Below are 17,764 nucleotides of genomic sequence, written 5' to 3'. Positions count from 1 at the left end.
CTAGTAGTTGGAAAAATTAAGTTACTGGTATTCTGTTAAAAGCTCTATGGACCTGGAGAGTCACTTCTTTTAAATTTTATTCCCTAGGAAATTTTCTCAAATAGAAAAATTCCTGTATTGCAAATATAGAAGTATCTTTTGAGAATAAACTCCTAAGTGCCCAAAGACAAATATTTTTTTCTTTGAATTTTTTTTTTCTAGGCTTGCAGATCAGATGAGAATGTTGAATTTTCCTCAGTGGTTTGATTTGCTGAAGGACATTTTCTCTAAGTTTACAATTTTCCTACAAAGAGTTAAGGTAAGTTTATGTGATTTTCAGTTTATCCAGAATATCGCTAAAATTAAGTCCACTTTCTAGATATATACATATAGAATCGGATTAGAAAAACATAATTTCTTTGTTTTTTGTAATTTTTTTACTGTTCGTTTATTTTGACAGGGGGTGGGGAAGGGGCAGAGAGAGAGAGAGGGAATCCCAAGCAGGCTCCATGCTGTCAGCACACAGCCCAATGCAGAGCTCAGTCTCACGAACTGTGGTATCATGACCTGAGCCAAAATCAAGAATGAGCCATTGAACTGACTGACCACCCAGGCACCCCTGTTTTTGTAATTTCTCTAAAGAGCCTTGGTTTCAAATAAGATTTGAAGTGCTTCAGAGTATTTTAATACTCAATAATTTAGGATAAGTTTTGTATTAAAAAATATAGTGCTTACTTGGCATTAAATATTATAAAAATAATACTTCCTCTTATGATTTTGTGATTTTTGAATCGCTCTAGATTATCTAGAGGCACAGTATGTGAAACACTCAAAAATCTGTTCTAAACCAATAATGTTTTCTAGAAATATTTAATCCTGATATAATGGTATTTTTAAAAAAAAATTTTAATGTTTATTTATTTTTGAGAGAGAGGGAGAGACAGTGTGAGAGCAGGGGCGGGGGCAGAGAGAGAGGGAGACACAGAATCTGAAGCAGGCTCCAGGCTCTGAGCTGTCAGCACAGATCCCAACGTGGGGCTTGAACTCACGAACTGTGAGATCATGACCTGAGCCAAAGTCAGAGGCTTAACCGACTGAGCCACCCAGCTGCCCCAATGGCATTTTTTAACATATAATTCATATTTAAATTGCTCTACTAATGGCCTTTATTGCAGGCTTTTATTTCACTTTTTAATCTGAGGTCCAATCAAGGATTATGCGTTTACATTTAATTATTCTGTCTCTTCGGTATAATCACTTAATTTTAAACCAGTCAATATAAAGAAAAGAACATATGCCACAGAGCATTTTTCAGAAGAAAAGATGTCATAGACTAATGCATTGTAGTTAGAATCATTAACATGTCACAGCCGTGTTTTAATAAGACAATGCTTAGGAATTACTGAATGTAACAGTTTGTGAAATTTGCTATTCTTTGAATTATCAGATGTCAGTATTGTGTTACCTGTGCTAGTTAACATCCCTGGCATCTCCTTAGTATTCTGTTAAATGGCCCAGGGGACTTTGGTACTTAATCTGTGACATGACTTTATCAACATTGGAGTGATGCTAAGTCATGTGTATAACCTTTCTGAGTGGGAAAAGTTTTTAAAAATGTGATTCACTGTACTTTAGGCTCCTACCAAAATGTTGGTCCCACTCATTTGTAGTGACGATAGCAAACCTATAGATGTGGATTGCTCAAATAACTAAGCCATGTTTTTACTTTTTCTCATATTCCCGCCATGACTTCATCACACATACTTCTATTATTGTATGTCTGGATGTATATAACTCTTACACTGCAGATTGTAGAATTGACCAACTTTTTGCCAGTATTCTTTTTTATTTAAGTATAATTAATATACAGTGTTCTAGGGGCGCCTGGGTGGTTCAGTTGGTTAAGCGTCCGACTTTGGCTTAGGTCATGATTGATGTCACAGTTTGTGAGTTCGAGCCCTGCATCAGGCTCTGTGTTGACAGCTCAGAGCCTGGAGCCTGTTTTGGATTCTGTCTCCCTCTTTTTCTGCCCTTTCCCCACTAGTGCTCTCTCTCTCTCTCAAAAATAAATAAATATTAAAAAATTAAAATACACTGTTCTGTTAGTTTCCAGTGTATAATATAATGATTCAGCAGTTCTATAAATTACTCAGTGCTCATTACAATAAGTGTACTCTTAATCCCCTTCACCTATTTCACCCTTCTTCCCACCTCTCTCCTGTTTGGCAACCACCAGTTGTCTATATGTATGAGTCTGTTTTTTTCTCTTTTTTTCTCTGTTTGTTTTGTTTTTTATATTCCACATATGAATGAAATCGTATGGTATTTGTCTTTCTCTGACTTACTTCATTTAGCATTATACCCTCTAGATTCTTCCATGTTGTTGCAGATGGCAAGATTTCATTCTTTTTTTATGGTTGAGTAATGTTCCATTGTATATATATACCACATCTTTATCCATTCATCTATGAATGAACACTTGGGTTGCTTTCATATCTTTTGCCAGTAATTTTTTTATAGCTATTTCACTTTTAGGTTCTCTATCAGTTAAACTAAGTCAAATCTTTATTTGATATATATACAATATGGGAACAGTGATTTATCATAGTTGTAGTTTCTCATTTTCACATTTAGACCCCTTAAGCTAATACTTCTGTAAAACATCTTTGAAGATGATATATAACCTATAAATATGGTACTTTTTTCTTTGAAAAAAGTTTATGATTCTGTAAGGGTATGATTTCATTGAAAAATAATGTTAATTACAAGCTGTTCATTTTTAATTGAGAATTTTCAAATAACTGCAAATTGGAAAGAACCCAGATGTCTAACAGTAGAGGGAAGGGTAAAGTAAATTATGCCTGGTATATTCATTACCATGGAATATCATGCATCTGAGGATTTTTTATGTTGAAGAAAATGCATAGATTATAACATTAAGTGAAGGGACAGTATAGGCCTATTTATATAGTATGTTCTCAGCTATGTTAAAAAGATTTATTATCTCTTCATCTTCATACAATAAAGAGACATTTTGTCTTTTTGGTGGTTATCTTTTGGCAGTATAATTTAAATTCATTATTCATTTCTTTGTTTTTCCTAAATATTTCTACAAAGAGAGGTATTACTTTTATAATCAGAAAAGGTTGTTTTGGCTTTTACTAGTGTTTACCACATTATAGAATAAACTATTTGAAGTTCATAATTTAATTTACCAGTACACAAAAGCTCCAGTTTCTTCATATTCTAATACTTGTTTTTCTTGTTTTGTTTTTTGTTTTTGTTTTTGATAGTAGCCATTTGAATGGGTGTGAGGTGGGATCTCATTTTGGTTTTGATTTGTATTTTTCTAATGATTAGTGATGTTGAGCATCCTTTCATATGCTCATTGGCCATTAGTATGTCTTCTTTGGAGAAATACTTTCTTTGCTCATTTTTTAATCAGATTTTTTTGTTGAGTTGTAAGAGTTCTTTGTATATTGTGGCTATTTAACCCCTTACTAGATATATGGTAGGCAAGTTATGTTTAGTGTAACCTATTTAAGATACTTAGAATATATGCAATGTACTCTCAGGAGATTGCTACTTAAATCAGTGAAAATACAGAACTCCATTCTTAAGCTTTAGGGAACCCATTTCTCTTGAGTAGTTCTTTTTCACAAAGTCACCTTTACTGTGATAAAAGATTGGTATAATTATGACATGCATGACCTTGACACTCATTTATAAGATTTTAAAAAGTACATATCCAGAATTCACTTTTGGGGACTTTAGATACATGTTATTTTAAATCCTTTAAAAATATATCCTGTTTTCTTATAGGCAACGTTAAATATCATTCACAGCGTTGTTCTCTCAGTTCTTGACAAAAACCGAAGGACCAGGGAATTGGAAGAGATTTCACAACAGAAGAATGCTGCAAAAGACAATTCACTGGACACAGAAGTGGCTTATTTAATCCATGAAGGCTTGTTTATAAGTGATGCATTCAATGAGAGTGAATTAACACCTATAGCAATCGACACTACCTCTCAAAGAAATGCATCTCCAAATAGTGAGCCCTGCAGCAGTGATTCGGTATCCGAACCAGAATGTACTACTGATTCTTCATCCAGCAAAGAGCAGACATCATCATCTGCTACTCCAGGAGGTGTGGATATGATGTGAGTATGCTGACTGCTGCCAACTTTATATGATTTTGAGTAAGACTGATTTTTTCAATTTATTGAAAAACCATATGAACTTTGGTCTTGGAATTTAATTTAACAAAAATAAATTAATTTTACAAAACACATATCTTTTTGAAAATGTAAGGAGGTGAGCATTGGAAGTAATTGAAAATTACAGAATTTTAAAGCTGGAAAGGAACCATTTAATTAAATGCTCTTATTTCAGAGCATTTATTTGACTTATTTAAAGTCTCTAGTGGCAGAACTTGTCCTGAAAATCAGGTCAGCATTACCTTGTTTATTTTTCTTTCTTTTCCTATAACGCCTTTGTATTTTGTATATAGTGAAGATCTGTTTGATTTAGTTTTTCAAAGGCATGAATTTCCAAGCGGATCATACCATTTTTTCAAACATGACTTTTTAAAACTTACTTTGAGAGAGGCAAACCATAAAAACAGAGGGTTGCTGGAGAAGAGGTGGATGGAGAGATGGGCTAAATGGGTGATGGGCATTAAGGAGGACACTTGTTGGCATGAGCACTGGGCATTACATGGAACTGATGAATCACTGGGTTCTTCTCCTGAAACCATTACTACGCTATATGGTAACTACCTCTAATTTAAATAAATAAATTTTTAAAAAAATACAGAAGAAAAAAAAAAAAAAAAAAAAAAAACTTACTTTGAGATAATTTCAGATTTACAGAAAAGTTGCCAGAATTGTACGAAAAAGTCATTTGTTGACAGTTTACCACGTTGCCTTCTTTCTCCCTTTCTTCCTTTTTCTCTTTCTTGCTCCCTTCTTCTTTCTTTGTCTCTCATGATAATATTTTTTTCTGAATCATTTGGCAAAAGGTTGCAGACATGATGTCCCATTATTTCCGTATTCTTAAGTGTATATTTCCTAAAATACAAGAATACTCTCTTAAATAACTACAGTTAACCAATTATAATGAAGAAAACATTGATACATTACCTTGCAATCCATACATCCCATTCACAGTTCACCAGTTGTCCCAATAATCTCTTGTGTGGAAAAAACAAAACAAGGCCAATAAAATCTTTCTGACCCAAGAACGTAGTATGGATTTAATTATTGTTAAGAATAATAACTCAGCATGTACTTTTATTTTTACACAAGTCAGCCTATGGCCAAGGAGTTTATGTAGGTTGCAGTTACAGCATAAAGTCAACTGTAATACCTTCCTCTTCACCAAAAAGAAAACCCTGAACTACATATTAATAAAAATATTTTTTCTCTGTTCAGGCTAACATTTCACATTTACTGGTTAGGGTGCAGTCTAAAACTTACAAGGGGTGTACAAATCCTATAGGTCAAACAGCGTAGAATTTTGTTTCTGTCATGTAACAGTTCAGAGATGAGAGGTCCACAGTGGAGAAGGCAGCTCTGCTGTCCTCATTTTCCAGCTTTCATCTGTAAAGAGGCTGCTTCAGCTTTTATCATCAAATCCGCATCTTTAGCAGCAGGATGGAAAGGACAAAGGGTGGTACCTTCCTTAATTTTTTGTTTTAACTTTTTACTTGGAGTATAATGCACATATAGGCCAATATATCGATTGTACGTGTTCACCTCCATGATTGTAAAGTGAGTACGCTGGTGTAATCACCACCCAAATTAAGAAATAGAACATTACCAGCTCTCTGGAAACCTTCCTTGCAACTGTGTTTTCACTCTTTCCCAAGGAAAACCACAAAAACTGTTGGTTTTTCTGGTTTTTAAACTATATAAATGGAACCATAAATGGAATCATGTTCTTTTGTCTCAAATTTCTTTCCCTCAAAATTATATTTGTGCTAGTCTTCTAAGTTGTTGCATGTAGCAGTAATTTTATTTGTGTACAGTATTCCCCTTTCTGACTACACCATTATGTATTCTACTGTAAATGAAATTTGTGTTATTTCCATTTTGATTGTTGTCATCATTCTTCTAGGTGTCTTTTGTATACGTGTTAAAAGCATAATATATACCTAAGAATGATTGAGGTATATGAATGGTCAGTTTAGCTAATAAGAGTTTCCCATAGTGATTGTACTTTTTTATAGTCCCATCAGCAATGTGAAAGAGTTCCTGTTTTTCTACATCTTCATTCAGTCTTGGGTGTTGTCAGTCTTTTACATGTTAGCCATTGTGGTGGGTATGTTGCAGGTATATTAGTTTTACTTTTTATTTCCCTGATCATTGGTAAGAGATCACTTTTCATATATTCATTGACTATTTGGATGTTCTCTTTTGTGAAGTGCCTATTCAAGTTCTTTGCCCACTTCTCTGCTTGGCTGTGTTCATTTCTTACTGATTTATGGGAGTTCTTTATGTAGTCTCAGCACAAGCCTTTGTAAGGTAACTGCAGTGCAGATATGGGCACAAAAGAAGAAATAATTTCCCAGGCAGGAAATGGGAAAAGAAAAATAATGGAAAGAATTAGACAGTTTTGTGGTTTTTTTAAACATTTATTTTAAATTGTGGTGAAAAACACATAACAAAATATACCATCTTAACCATTTCTAAATGCACAGTCCAGTAGTAGTAAGTATATTTATATTGTTGTGCACCCAATCTCCAAGACCTTTTTCATCTTGCAAAACTAAAACTCTATACCCATTTAGCAACAACTCCCCATTTCTTCCTCTACCTGTCCCCTAGAAGCCACCCTTCTACTTTTGGTCTTCGTGAGTTCAACTACTTTAGGTACTTCATATAAGTGGAATTATACAGTATTTGTCCTTTTGTTATTGGCTCAATTCACTTAGTATACTGTCTTCAAAGTTCATCCATGTTGTAGTATGTGTGAGAATTTCCTTCCTTTTTAAGGCCAAGTAATATTCCATTGTATGTATACATCACATGTTTTTATCCATTCATCTGTTGGTGTACTTTTGGATTACTTCCATCTTTTGGCTATTGTGAATAGTGCTACTGTGAACGTGGGTATGCAAATCTCTTTGAGATCCTGCTTTTAGTTCTTTTCTGTATGTACCCAAAAGCAGAAATGCTACATCATCTTTATAAAGTTTTTTTTTTTTTTTTTTTTTCCTGTGAATGTGAAAGAGATCCAATTAAACTTAAAAAATTAAAATTCTTTTTAGGGGCACCTGGGTGGCTCAGTCAGTTAAGCATCTGACTTTTGAATTTGGCTCAGGTCATGATCTCATGGTTGGTGAGTTTGAGCCCTGTGTTGGGCTGTGCTTTGACAGCTTGGAGTCTGCTTGGGATTCTGTCTCTTTTTCTCTCTCTGTCCTTCCCTCCCTGCTGTCTCTCTCTCTCTCTCTCTAAATAAATAGACTTAAAAAAAAATTCTTTGTAAAAAGCAACATTACAAATAACTAAGTTAAATGATTTTCTTAAAACACCAAACTTCCCATCTTTTTGGATGGTCACCCTACTTAAAGATATGAGAGTTGTTTTTATCTGCTATTTTTTGTTTTTAAAAAAAATTTTTTTTTAATGTTTATTTACTTTTGAGAGAGAAAGAGAAAGAGCATGAGTGAGGAAGGGGCAGAGAGAGGGAGACACAGAATCCCAAGCAGGCTTCAGGCTCTGAGCTGTCAGCACAGAGCCTGACGTGGAGCTCGAACCCACGAACCATGAGATCGTGACCTGAGCCGAAGTCAGATGCTCAACTGACTGAGCCACCCAGGCACCCCTGTTTTTTTTAATCTTTGTGAATTGCTAGCATATTGCCAAGAGTTTCATGTTCTTAATCTTTCTATTACATGGGGGCAAATTTTAAACATCCTTCACAAAATACAGTTTTATTTCAGTAGTAAATTTGAACTGTATTTAAAAAAATTTTTTTTTTAATGTTTACTTATTTTTGAGAGAGAGAGAGTGTGAACAGGGAGGAGCAGAGAGAGAAGGAAACACAGAATCTGAAGAAGGATTCAGGCTCTGAGCTGTCAGCACAGAGCCCCACATGGGGCTGAAACCCACAAACTGCGAGATCATGACCTGAACCCAAGTCGGACACTCAACCGACTGAGCCACCCAGGCGCCTTGTAAATTTGACCTTTAAAATTTAAGCAAACAGTTTTGTGGGAGTTGGTATTGAAATAGCATTGGACTATTTATATAGAAGTAAATGTTGGAGTGGAGGAAGCTTAGCAGATTAGAAACGGAATTAGACTGATTCTAGGTTCTAGTCCTTTAACCTGTAACCTTGGGTAGGTCATTTAAACTTTCAAAGATTCAGTGTCCTCATCCTTAAAGTAGATATTTATCTACCTGTCTTGGGAGTGTGAGAACCAAATGAGTTGCTTTTTCTGAGAGTAAGAATATTAATCCTTTATTTTATTATTTAATTTTAATTTTAATTTTATTTTTTATTTATTGTGAGAGAGAGTGAGCATGAGTTGGGGAGGAGCAGAGGGAGACAGGGAGAGAGAACCCTAAGTAGGTTCTGCTGCTGTCAGTGTGGAGCCTAAGGCATGCTTCAGTCTCATGAACCATGAGATCATGACCGGAGCTGAAATCAAGAGTCAAATGTTAACTGACTTAGCCAGGCGTTCCTCCCTCTATTACTTTAAAACATCGGTAAATAAATTTAATGATATTATAATTTTGAGGGATAGCAGGCAATAACTTCCCTTAATACCTTAACCCAGTTAGGGTAGTGGTTTGCCTCAAATTAACATACATCAGATTCTCTTTGTAAGACCTTTGAAAATTATTTTAATTCTATTGAAAGGGAGAGAAATGATGCAAAGGCACTTAAACTTGGTTCATAATAGCACTGCATTGAATTGTTGGTATGGAATCAGTGGTCTTTATACATGCCTCAAGAAAAACAAATGTTTAGAAACAGGAAGTCTTCTCAAAACTGGAAAAAAATACAGTTCATCTTATACATATTTCTGTTTGTCAGTTCTTTGAGGACAGCAACCTGTTGTGTCCTCTCTAGTACAGTGCTCAGGAAATATTAGTTCAGTTGAACTGAATATTAACTATCATTCATAATTATAAGTAAAAAAAAAAAAAGTGCCTATTTGTCATGAAATAATCTTCCTTCTTCCTCCTTCCAGTGTGTCATTTTAAGCACCCTGTGTCCAGCCTGCCAAAGCTACCACCTTGTACCTAACTAGAATTTTTTATTTTTGCTGTAGTTTTTGCAGAATTTCCACTTGGAGTCTGAAATAAGTATGGAACATGCTACAGCAGAGAGAGAAAATTATTTCTATATAAGATTAGGGTAAAATATTTGTATTATCCAAGCTTATTTAAGTAATGATTCACCACACACAAAAAAAGCATTTGATACGTTACAGAATTCTTCCTCAAATGCAAATTTTATAGCTTTTTGTTTTTTATTGATATGCTACCTGTGGAGACAGTGTACTCACAATTTCCCCTGACTTGATCTCTTCTTTATCATTTTCAGGGTCAATGAAGACATGAAATTAACTGATTTAGAGCTAGAAAAACTGGCAAATAATATCCAGGAGTTATTGTATAGTGCCTCAGATATATGCCATGATCGAGCCGTCAAGTTTCTCATGTCAAGAGCAAAGGTTAATTGTTTGATAAAGCTTTAGATATTTTATATATAGTATAATTATTTTGAAGATCTAGAATCATATCCTTGCTTGTGTCCCTATGTTCCCCATAATGCATATTATGTATTTATTTATATATATATACATGTATATATATATATATATATATATATATATATATATTTTTTTTTTTTTTTTTTTTTTTTTTTGAGAGAGAGAGAGAGAGTGAGCACAAGCATGAGCAGGGGAGGGACGGAGGGAGAGGGAGAGAGAATCTTAAGCAGGTTCCATTCCCAGTGCAGAGCCTGATAGTGGGACTCGATCTCATGACTGTGAGATCATGATCTGAGCCAAAAATCAAGAGTCGGATGGTTAACTGAGCCACCTAGGTGCCCTGTCATATTATATTTTAAATACTTAATAAAGTTAATGGTACTGGTATGGCCTATTAGGGAGATGTTGAAATGTAAAATAATCCAAATGAAAGAAATAGGAAAATTTATTATTCTTTGAAAAAAATTATTAAAAGACTTAATTTTGAAATATGATACCTTAATTTGACGTTAATATGCTATTTTATATGTATATATATATGTGTATATACACATCCACACACACCATATATGTGTGTATAACTGGCCAATATGTTAATAAAATTAGTTGAATTCCAATATTGTGAAAATTTTATAGTATGACCTGAATTCATTTGAGCTACTGTATTATAAAGGAATCAGAGTAAAATTTGGACATTTTAAGCTTTTAATGTTGAATTTCTGGGACTAGGGTATTGAGAAATTTCATTAAAAATAATGTTAAGATAATATTCATGAATTAATATATATTATTAAAATAATTAATAGTAACATATCAAACTAAGTTTGTTTTATACCTTGTTCATATTTGATGTTATTCCTAATTCTCTGTCATGATTTTTGTGTTATCTTTAAAATTTAGGATGGTTTTCTTGAGAAGCTAAATTCCACGGAATTCATAACACTTTCTAGATTAATGGAAACATTCATTTTAGATACTGAACACATCTGTGGAAGAAAAAGCATGTCATTACTTGGAGCACTTCAGAGCCAAGCTAATAAATTTGTAAACAGGTTTCATGAAGAGAGAAAAACTAAGCTGAGGTATCATTACCATGTTCATTCTGCTTTTCAGTTTTTTCCCTTTCCTTTACAAAACATGATTATATTTAATTGATTGGTTAACCAAAACCCCTAAAAAACTTATTTTCCACTAAAGGCAGACTGTGGAATTAAAATCCCATTTCTCAGCTTTCCAAAGTGGAATTAGAATGTTTATTTACTTGTCACAAAGATCCTCAATAGATTGGCTTTTCTTTTCCCACTCAGTGGTGAAGTTAATTATGTTTCATTACTCTTCTTGGATAGGCTAAGAGATATAAAAAGAAATATTTTCTGAAAGTACTCATTATGAATGATTTCAGTTTATTAAGGTATACATATATTTTAAAAATCTTAGTACTAACAACAGCTAGTGGCCATTACTGTTTAAAAGTCAATGCCTTGTTTACATGAGATCTACTTGAATTTAACTAAGATACATATAGTGTCTTTATTATTACTAAAAGATATGAGAACAAAAGTCTTACATACACACTCAACTCTTTTCTTTTTAACCAAAGAAGTTCGTGTTGAAATATCAGCACAGAGCCTGACACAGGGCTCAATCTCACAAAACGTGAGATCATGACCTGAGCTAAAATCAAGAGTTGGATGCTCATTCGACTGAGTCAACCAAGTGCCTTGTTGAAACATTGTTAAAGTTTATCTTCCTTTTTTCTCCCCCTTTGAATAGTCTCCTCTTAGACAATGAGCGCTGGAAGCAAGCTGATGTTCCTGCAGAATTTCAGGATCTTGTTGATTCTATATCAGATGGAAAGATTGCTTTACCTGAAAAAAAGTCAGGGGGTATGTGTATTCTTTCACATGCTATCTTCCAGTTTTACACTGTTTATTCATTTTATAGGAATGCTTAACATTTCTTTAATTGACACTGCCTCAATTGACTGGAAAAGTTATGTATGATAATTTGTAATAATAATTTCAGATATTTATTGATTGCTAACCATATGCCAGACCCTGGGCCAGGTGCTTTTACATGTATTATTCTAGTATATCCCCATAACAACCTTTGATGAAGATGCTATTGTTACCTTGTTTAACAGCAAGGAGGCATAAGGCTTCCAGGGGTTAAAGAATTCTGTACAAATGATGAGCTGAGATTTGAAACCTGCCTTATAATAATTTCATAGCTATGTTCTTAACCACTGTACTGTATTGTTTAAAGACACGTATTCATTCACTGAATACTAATAAGCTTCTACTCTGTGTTAGATATTGAGACCGAGATAACAGTTATAATTCTACTTTCAAAGGACTAAGTCTAGGGGCACCTGGGTGGCTCAGTCTGTTAAGCATCTGATTCTTGATCTCAGCTCAGGTCTTAATCTTGTTGTTGTGAGTTAAAGCCCCATATTAGGCTCTTTGCTGGGCCTGAAGCCTACTTAAAAAATAAAAATAAAAGGGCTGAGTCTAATAAAAAAAAATGTGGATTAGCAATCACAATTAATGCAGTAGTGATATGATAGAGAAAACCAAAATGTAAAAAACCGTAGAAAAAGAAAACTATGCAGGAGACTCAGAAGGAAAGGCCAGAGAAGTAGGAAGAAATCCAGAAGAACATAGAAGTAAAAAAATTAGAGTTTCAAGAAGAGAATTTTCATTGGTATCAATGCCTGTTGGGTTTCATCTAAAAGAAATACAATAGCTGGAAGAAACTTTTGTATGCCAGTTAAAGTAGAGCTGTCCTGTGATAATAATGTAGGTAAACTTAAGTACAACTTATCCTATAATACCATATTTAAAATTGTGAGACTATCAAATATTTTTTTTTCTAATTTAAAAAAAAATTTTAAGTAGATTCCATACGCAACATGGGGCTTGAATTTACTACCCTGAGATGAAGATTACATGCTCTACTGACTGAGCCATCCAGGCTCCCCAGTTGTTGAATATTTTTAATGTTTGTTTATTTTTGAGAGAGGGAGAGACAGCACGAGCAGGGGAGGGGCAGAGAGAGAGGGAGACACAGAATCCAAAGCAGGCTCCGGGCTCTGAGCTGTCAGCACAGAGCCTGATAAGGGACAGCTCGAACCCACAGACTGCGAGATCATGACCTGAGCTGAAGTCAGATGCTTAACTGACTGAGCCACTCAGGCACCCCCCAATTGTTGAATATTTTAAATGGAGGAGGCAGATGCATTTTCAAATTTTATGCATTTCATGAAATTTTAATATTTTTACATAGAAATATTTTTAAATTGTGTATTTCACATTTGCACCAAATGTGACTGCACTACAAGAGAAAGACTGAGTAAAATACAGACAGTGACCGCTAGTTTGACATGGAGGAGGTCATTTGCAATTTTAGTAATTCAGTAGAGTGACAGAATCAGACTGTAGTTCAGTGCTAAATAATTTGAAAGGTGAGGACCTGTAAACAAATGTAGCCTCCTTTTTCGACAGGTTTGTTTGTGAAGGGCAAGTGCATGATGAAGTAGCACTAGAAACCTAGGAGAATAATTAGATTATTATTTTAATCCACTCAGGGAGTTGAGAGAAGAGTTTTAAGGTAGGAGAAGCTGAATTATATTTTTGTGCTTAACAGAAAGAGAAAGAATGTTAAAGATAAGAGTGGAAGAGTGGCGCAGAGTGATTGTAAGGCAGGGCCTCTGGAATTAAATCCAGAGTTGAGGAGAAAGGCTATCTCTTCTCACACTGTGACAGGAGAGGAGGGGTTAAGGACTGGTGTAAAATAGAGTAGTTCATTTAGAGCAGAGACAAGAATTGAATGAATTAACTAGATTTCTGTTGCCTAGTGACCATTTTTTAGTCGGTAACAGTGTTGGGTGGCGGTCATAATCTTAATTGATTTTAAGATATTAGCAAAGCAAAAGTATTCAGGTAGCAAAGATTGAAAGAAAAACACCGATTATTCTAAATCACGATTTAAAATTATAAGATTTATCTCTCATTTATTCTTTCAAGCTATATTTGATGACTTACCACTTTGTGAGTTGCTGTGCTAGATGACAGTGACGGTTTTTGTCCTGAACAGCTCAAAGTTTTACAATCCATTCTCATGCGAGCATAACAATTTTTGAACTAAAATGATAGATATAGAGTGATTGAATTAACCATGTGTCTTTTTTTTACCCCCAAAGTGAACTGTTTATTTTCACTTTCTCTTTGGAGGATACTAACGATAAGAGGTTTCTTTTATAACTCTATTTCTGTCCCAGACTTTTATTTTTTCCTCTGAGTGAGAAAGTACATGCTATTAGAAGTCCATCACCATTTTACTTGTTCTTACCAAGTTAAGGATCCTTGGTTATTATTCATTCATTGACCACCATTCATTGAGTTACTAGCTACTTGTCTAGGCATTGGGGAAATGAAGGTTAATGGATAGCAATTAATATTAATTGAATGCTTACCTAAGGCTAGACAGTTTGTTCTCAGCACATTGCGTTTTTATAGGCCCGTGAACTAGATACTGTTAGTATTCACAGTTAACAAATATGGAAAGTGAGGTGCAAAGAAATTAGGCAACTTGCCTAAGGTTACAGAGCTAGGAAGTGGTAGAGCTGAGTTCCAGATACAGGCAGACTGACTTTAGGGCCCTTTCTTTTCACTACTGTGCTCTGCCGTTTTCTCTGTAATGTAGAGAATTGGTTAAGACACAGTCCCTATCTTCAAAAATTTAATCTGGTGTACAGATTAGAAATTTGAAATTGTGTCACACTGAATTTCTTTCCTTGAAGGAAATGAGGAAGTAGATATTTAATGTCAAGTCAAAGGGACTTGAGGCTTGGGGAAGCATAATAATGGGCCCATGATAATCTAAATAATTTGGGTGATTAAGAACAATAATCCAGTCTACTCTACTTTTCACTTCAACATGCTGAGTTTTGTTTTATAACGGTAAGAAATACCACATGCTGAAAATAATTTCTGGACTGAAGTCTTGAAAATTATATCTCTCTATTGAGTATAGGAATTAGTTTATAATCTAAGAATTATAACATAGACAACCAGTTGAAATTCTAGTTCTGCCTTTCCAAACTAATATATTATTTTTTTTTACTCACTGATCATCTACCAGAGGGCAGACCTAGGATCGGCGGTTTGTAGTCATGATCTCTGTTGTTAACAAAAACACTGAAAGATAGATTCCGTTATCCATGTTTAATGGATACAGACGTTGACACTGAAAGAAGTTAACTAATTGGCACAAGTTCTTGCATCCCATGATTGGCAGTACTGGAACTCAAATCCATATTTCTCTGATTCCAAACCCAATATACTTTATTCCGTGCCAAATTGCTTCCTAAGAAGTAGACATTTGTTTTTGAATATAAGATAGTTTCCAGCCCTACCAGCCCTAAATTGGAACTATCTTCTTCATTTTTTTCCTAGTTTAAATTTTTACTTTAATAATTTGTTTAGTCTTGTTCCTGTGTCTCTCTTTGTTACTTGCTTTACTCTCTAGTTACGGAAGAAAGAAAACCAGCTGAAGTTCTCATTGTAGAGGGACAACAATATGCTGTCGTTGGGTGAGTGACACATTTTTCTTTATTAGTTGAGTCAGTTATTTAAAACATAGGTCTTCTAGTTCCCCCTTGATGTGAATTGGAAATTTTAGATTAATAATCTTATTTATTAATTTTTTAACATGTTTTTTTTCATTTACTTATTTTGAGACAGAGAATGTGTGTAAGTCGGGGAGGGACAGAGAGAGGGAGAGACAGAGAATCCCAAGCAGGCTCTGCGCTCTCAGCACAGAGCCTGACGTGAGGCTTGAATCTAGAAACTGTGAGATCATGACCTGAGCCAAAATCAAGAGTTAGATGCTCAACCACCTGAGCCACCCACGTGCCCCATAGATTAACAGTTTTAAATTTTAAAAGTAATTTAAAGGATATTTTATGGATTCCTCTCCATTTTCTATATTTTGTAGTATTCTATATCTATTAGGGACTACACTGCTGGCTTTACAAGAAATGGGTTGATAAATTTTTTCGTATAATAAGAAATGTGGAGGTATACAACCCAAGGGTGGAATACTGGCTTTATGCTGTTATTAATATTTCAGGCTCTTTCTGTCTTCTTTTTCTGAAGCTTTGTTAGTGTTATAGCATATAATTGAAGTTGTGCAGGCTTTGGAGTGCAGGCTTTGGAGTCACATTGTTTAGGTTTGAATCCCAGAAGCTCTCTTACTCTTTGTGACATTGGGCAGGTTACTCTGTGTGCCTCAGTTCTCTTATCTGTAAATCAAAACGTGAAAATAGTACTAAGAATTATTACAGAATTAAACATATAACTCATATAAGGCATTTGGCATAGTTCTAGCACCTAATAAGTTGATAGTTGTTATCACTTATTTCTGTTATCATTTGTCATTAGGTCTTTTTTACCAATGACAGTGTTTCAAATTCCAGTTAACTAAGGAAAATATAAATTCCAGTTTTGTTTGTCTAGTACTACATGCCATTTTTTAAATGGGTAGTTAAAATAATATCTTAATATTCTTTAATAGCACTTCATAATTTAAGTATTTTCATAGCAACAATCTTGTTTAATCTCTACAACCACATTGTGAAATAAACACTTCAGGGATTATTGTTCCCTTTCTACAGTTAAGAGAATTGATCCTCAGAAGTTTAAGTGGTTGATATAAAATGACCCAAATGGAGTCAGGATTAGAGTCAAGGTCTAGCTCCCAAGATCAAGACCAAGATTCTTTTTCCCTTTTGTTTCTTATCACTGTATAAATCTTTTCTGAAATACACACCCCCTCCAGGAGGAATGATTGATCTTTTCCTTGAGACTCCATGTGCCTCTAAAATAGCACTTTTCTCAGTATATTAAAATTATTTATGTATATATCTCCCTGGTTAGTTTTGAGTTCCTTAAAGATAGTGATGTCTTACCATTTATATTTTACTTTGTACCCAATAAATAATCAAAAAGTATGTATTGAATTGATGCGTTTTCTCAGTCTGTATTATCCAGAAATCTGACACTATACCCTTCATGAATGAAAGCTTCCTTTTTTTTCCTCCTCTGGAGTTCTTTTCTGCTTCTAGTAGGGCAAAGATTTTTTCAACCTTATAATCTTATCCCTTCAATCTAATTATGATTTCTCTCCTTAATTACCCATTATCTTGTTATTCTTGCTTGATGGCAGTGGTCACCTCTGGCTTTCTGGCTCTTTAGGCAAAGAGACCGCTCCCCAAAATTTAACTCCCTGGCTAAAGGGAAAATATTTTATCTTCTGAGAGAAGACTACAGAAGATAAATAGTGAACCCCTGCCCGGTAAAGCAGATACTAGAAATATGCATGGAGAATAATATGGAGAATAATTAAGCTGTTATAAAGGCTAGACTCCTTCTTGAATCACTACTTCCTGGTATCCTTCAGACTTTCATAAAACATTATTTTATATGGATCACTCATTTCTAAGCTTCTCATTGAACTTAGATGTCCTATAATGAATGGCTCTATTTACCTTAACCTCAATCTTATTTAAGCTCCTAGTAGTGTCTCTCTTTAATCTATGACATGCCCAGCTAATGAGCTGGTAACTTTCTCATCTTTGGAAAACCTTTTGTGACTTACCGATAAACTTCTTAGGAGATACCATTGTTCTTAGAAGCCACAGTTTCTTGTTCATCTCACTAAGAAAGTCATGATTAGGTGCCTGTCATTAATTCAGCACTTAGGATTGAGTACCTACTATTATTATGATTATTCAGAAATCCTGGGTAGGACTTTTGTCAGTGTTTCTGAATTGGCCAAGGAATGGGATATCTGCCTTATTGAAGAGACTTAATAGGAATGTGACATAAGAGAGTGATGTGCCAAAGCACAAAACTTAAGGAAGTACTCATTCTCAGTGTCATGCAAGTGCTGGCCCTGCAATTGTGTGACCCTTAAAGTGAGTTCCTCCTTAATTTTGCACCCTAGAAATCTCTCTTGCCTCACTCAATCCCTCTCTGCTGTGCTTATATGTAA

General features: G+C 34.5%; 1 protein-coding gene across 7 annotated transcripts in view; it reads left to right on the top strand.

Moving 5' to 3' along the window:
• Positions 1-17,764, top strand: part of VPS54 (VPS54 subunit of GARP complex) — a 169,748-nt gene that overhangs the window by 83,714 nt on the left and 68,270 nt on the right. For all 7 annotated transcript variants that reach the window (XR_006200707.1, XM_042932433.1, XM_042932429.1 and 4 more), the window contains 6 exons: positions 202-298; positions 3,802-4,142; positions 9,541-9,670; positions 10,610-10,791; positions 11,483-11,595; positions 15,239-15,302. Coding sequence is in view for 6 of the 7 variants with exons in the window: in XM_042932433.1 (XP_042788367.1) it covers positions 202-298; positions 3,802-4,142; positions 9,541-9,670; positions 10,610-10,791; positions 11,483-11,595; positions 15,239-15,302 (927 nt within the window). In the remaining variant the exon portion in view is untranslated. The remainder of the gene's footprint in view (positions 1-201; positions 299-3,801; positions 4,143-9,540; positions 9,671-10,609; positions 10,792-11,482; positions 11,596-15,238; positions 15,303-17,764) is intronic.

The sequence above is a fragment of the Panthera leo genome, chromosome A3, assembly GCF_018350215.1.
Source record: "Panthera leo isolate Ple1 chromosome A3, P.leo_Ple1_pat1.1, whole genome shotgun sequence".
NCBI lineage: Eukaryota > Metazoa > Chordata > Mammalia > Carnivora > Felidae > Panthera > Panthera leo.
The sequence above is the reverse complement of the archived record's forward strand: the minus strand, read 5'-3'. Positions and strand labels throughout refer to the sequence as shown.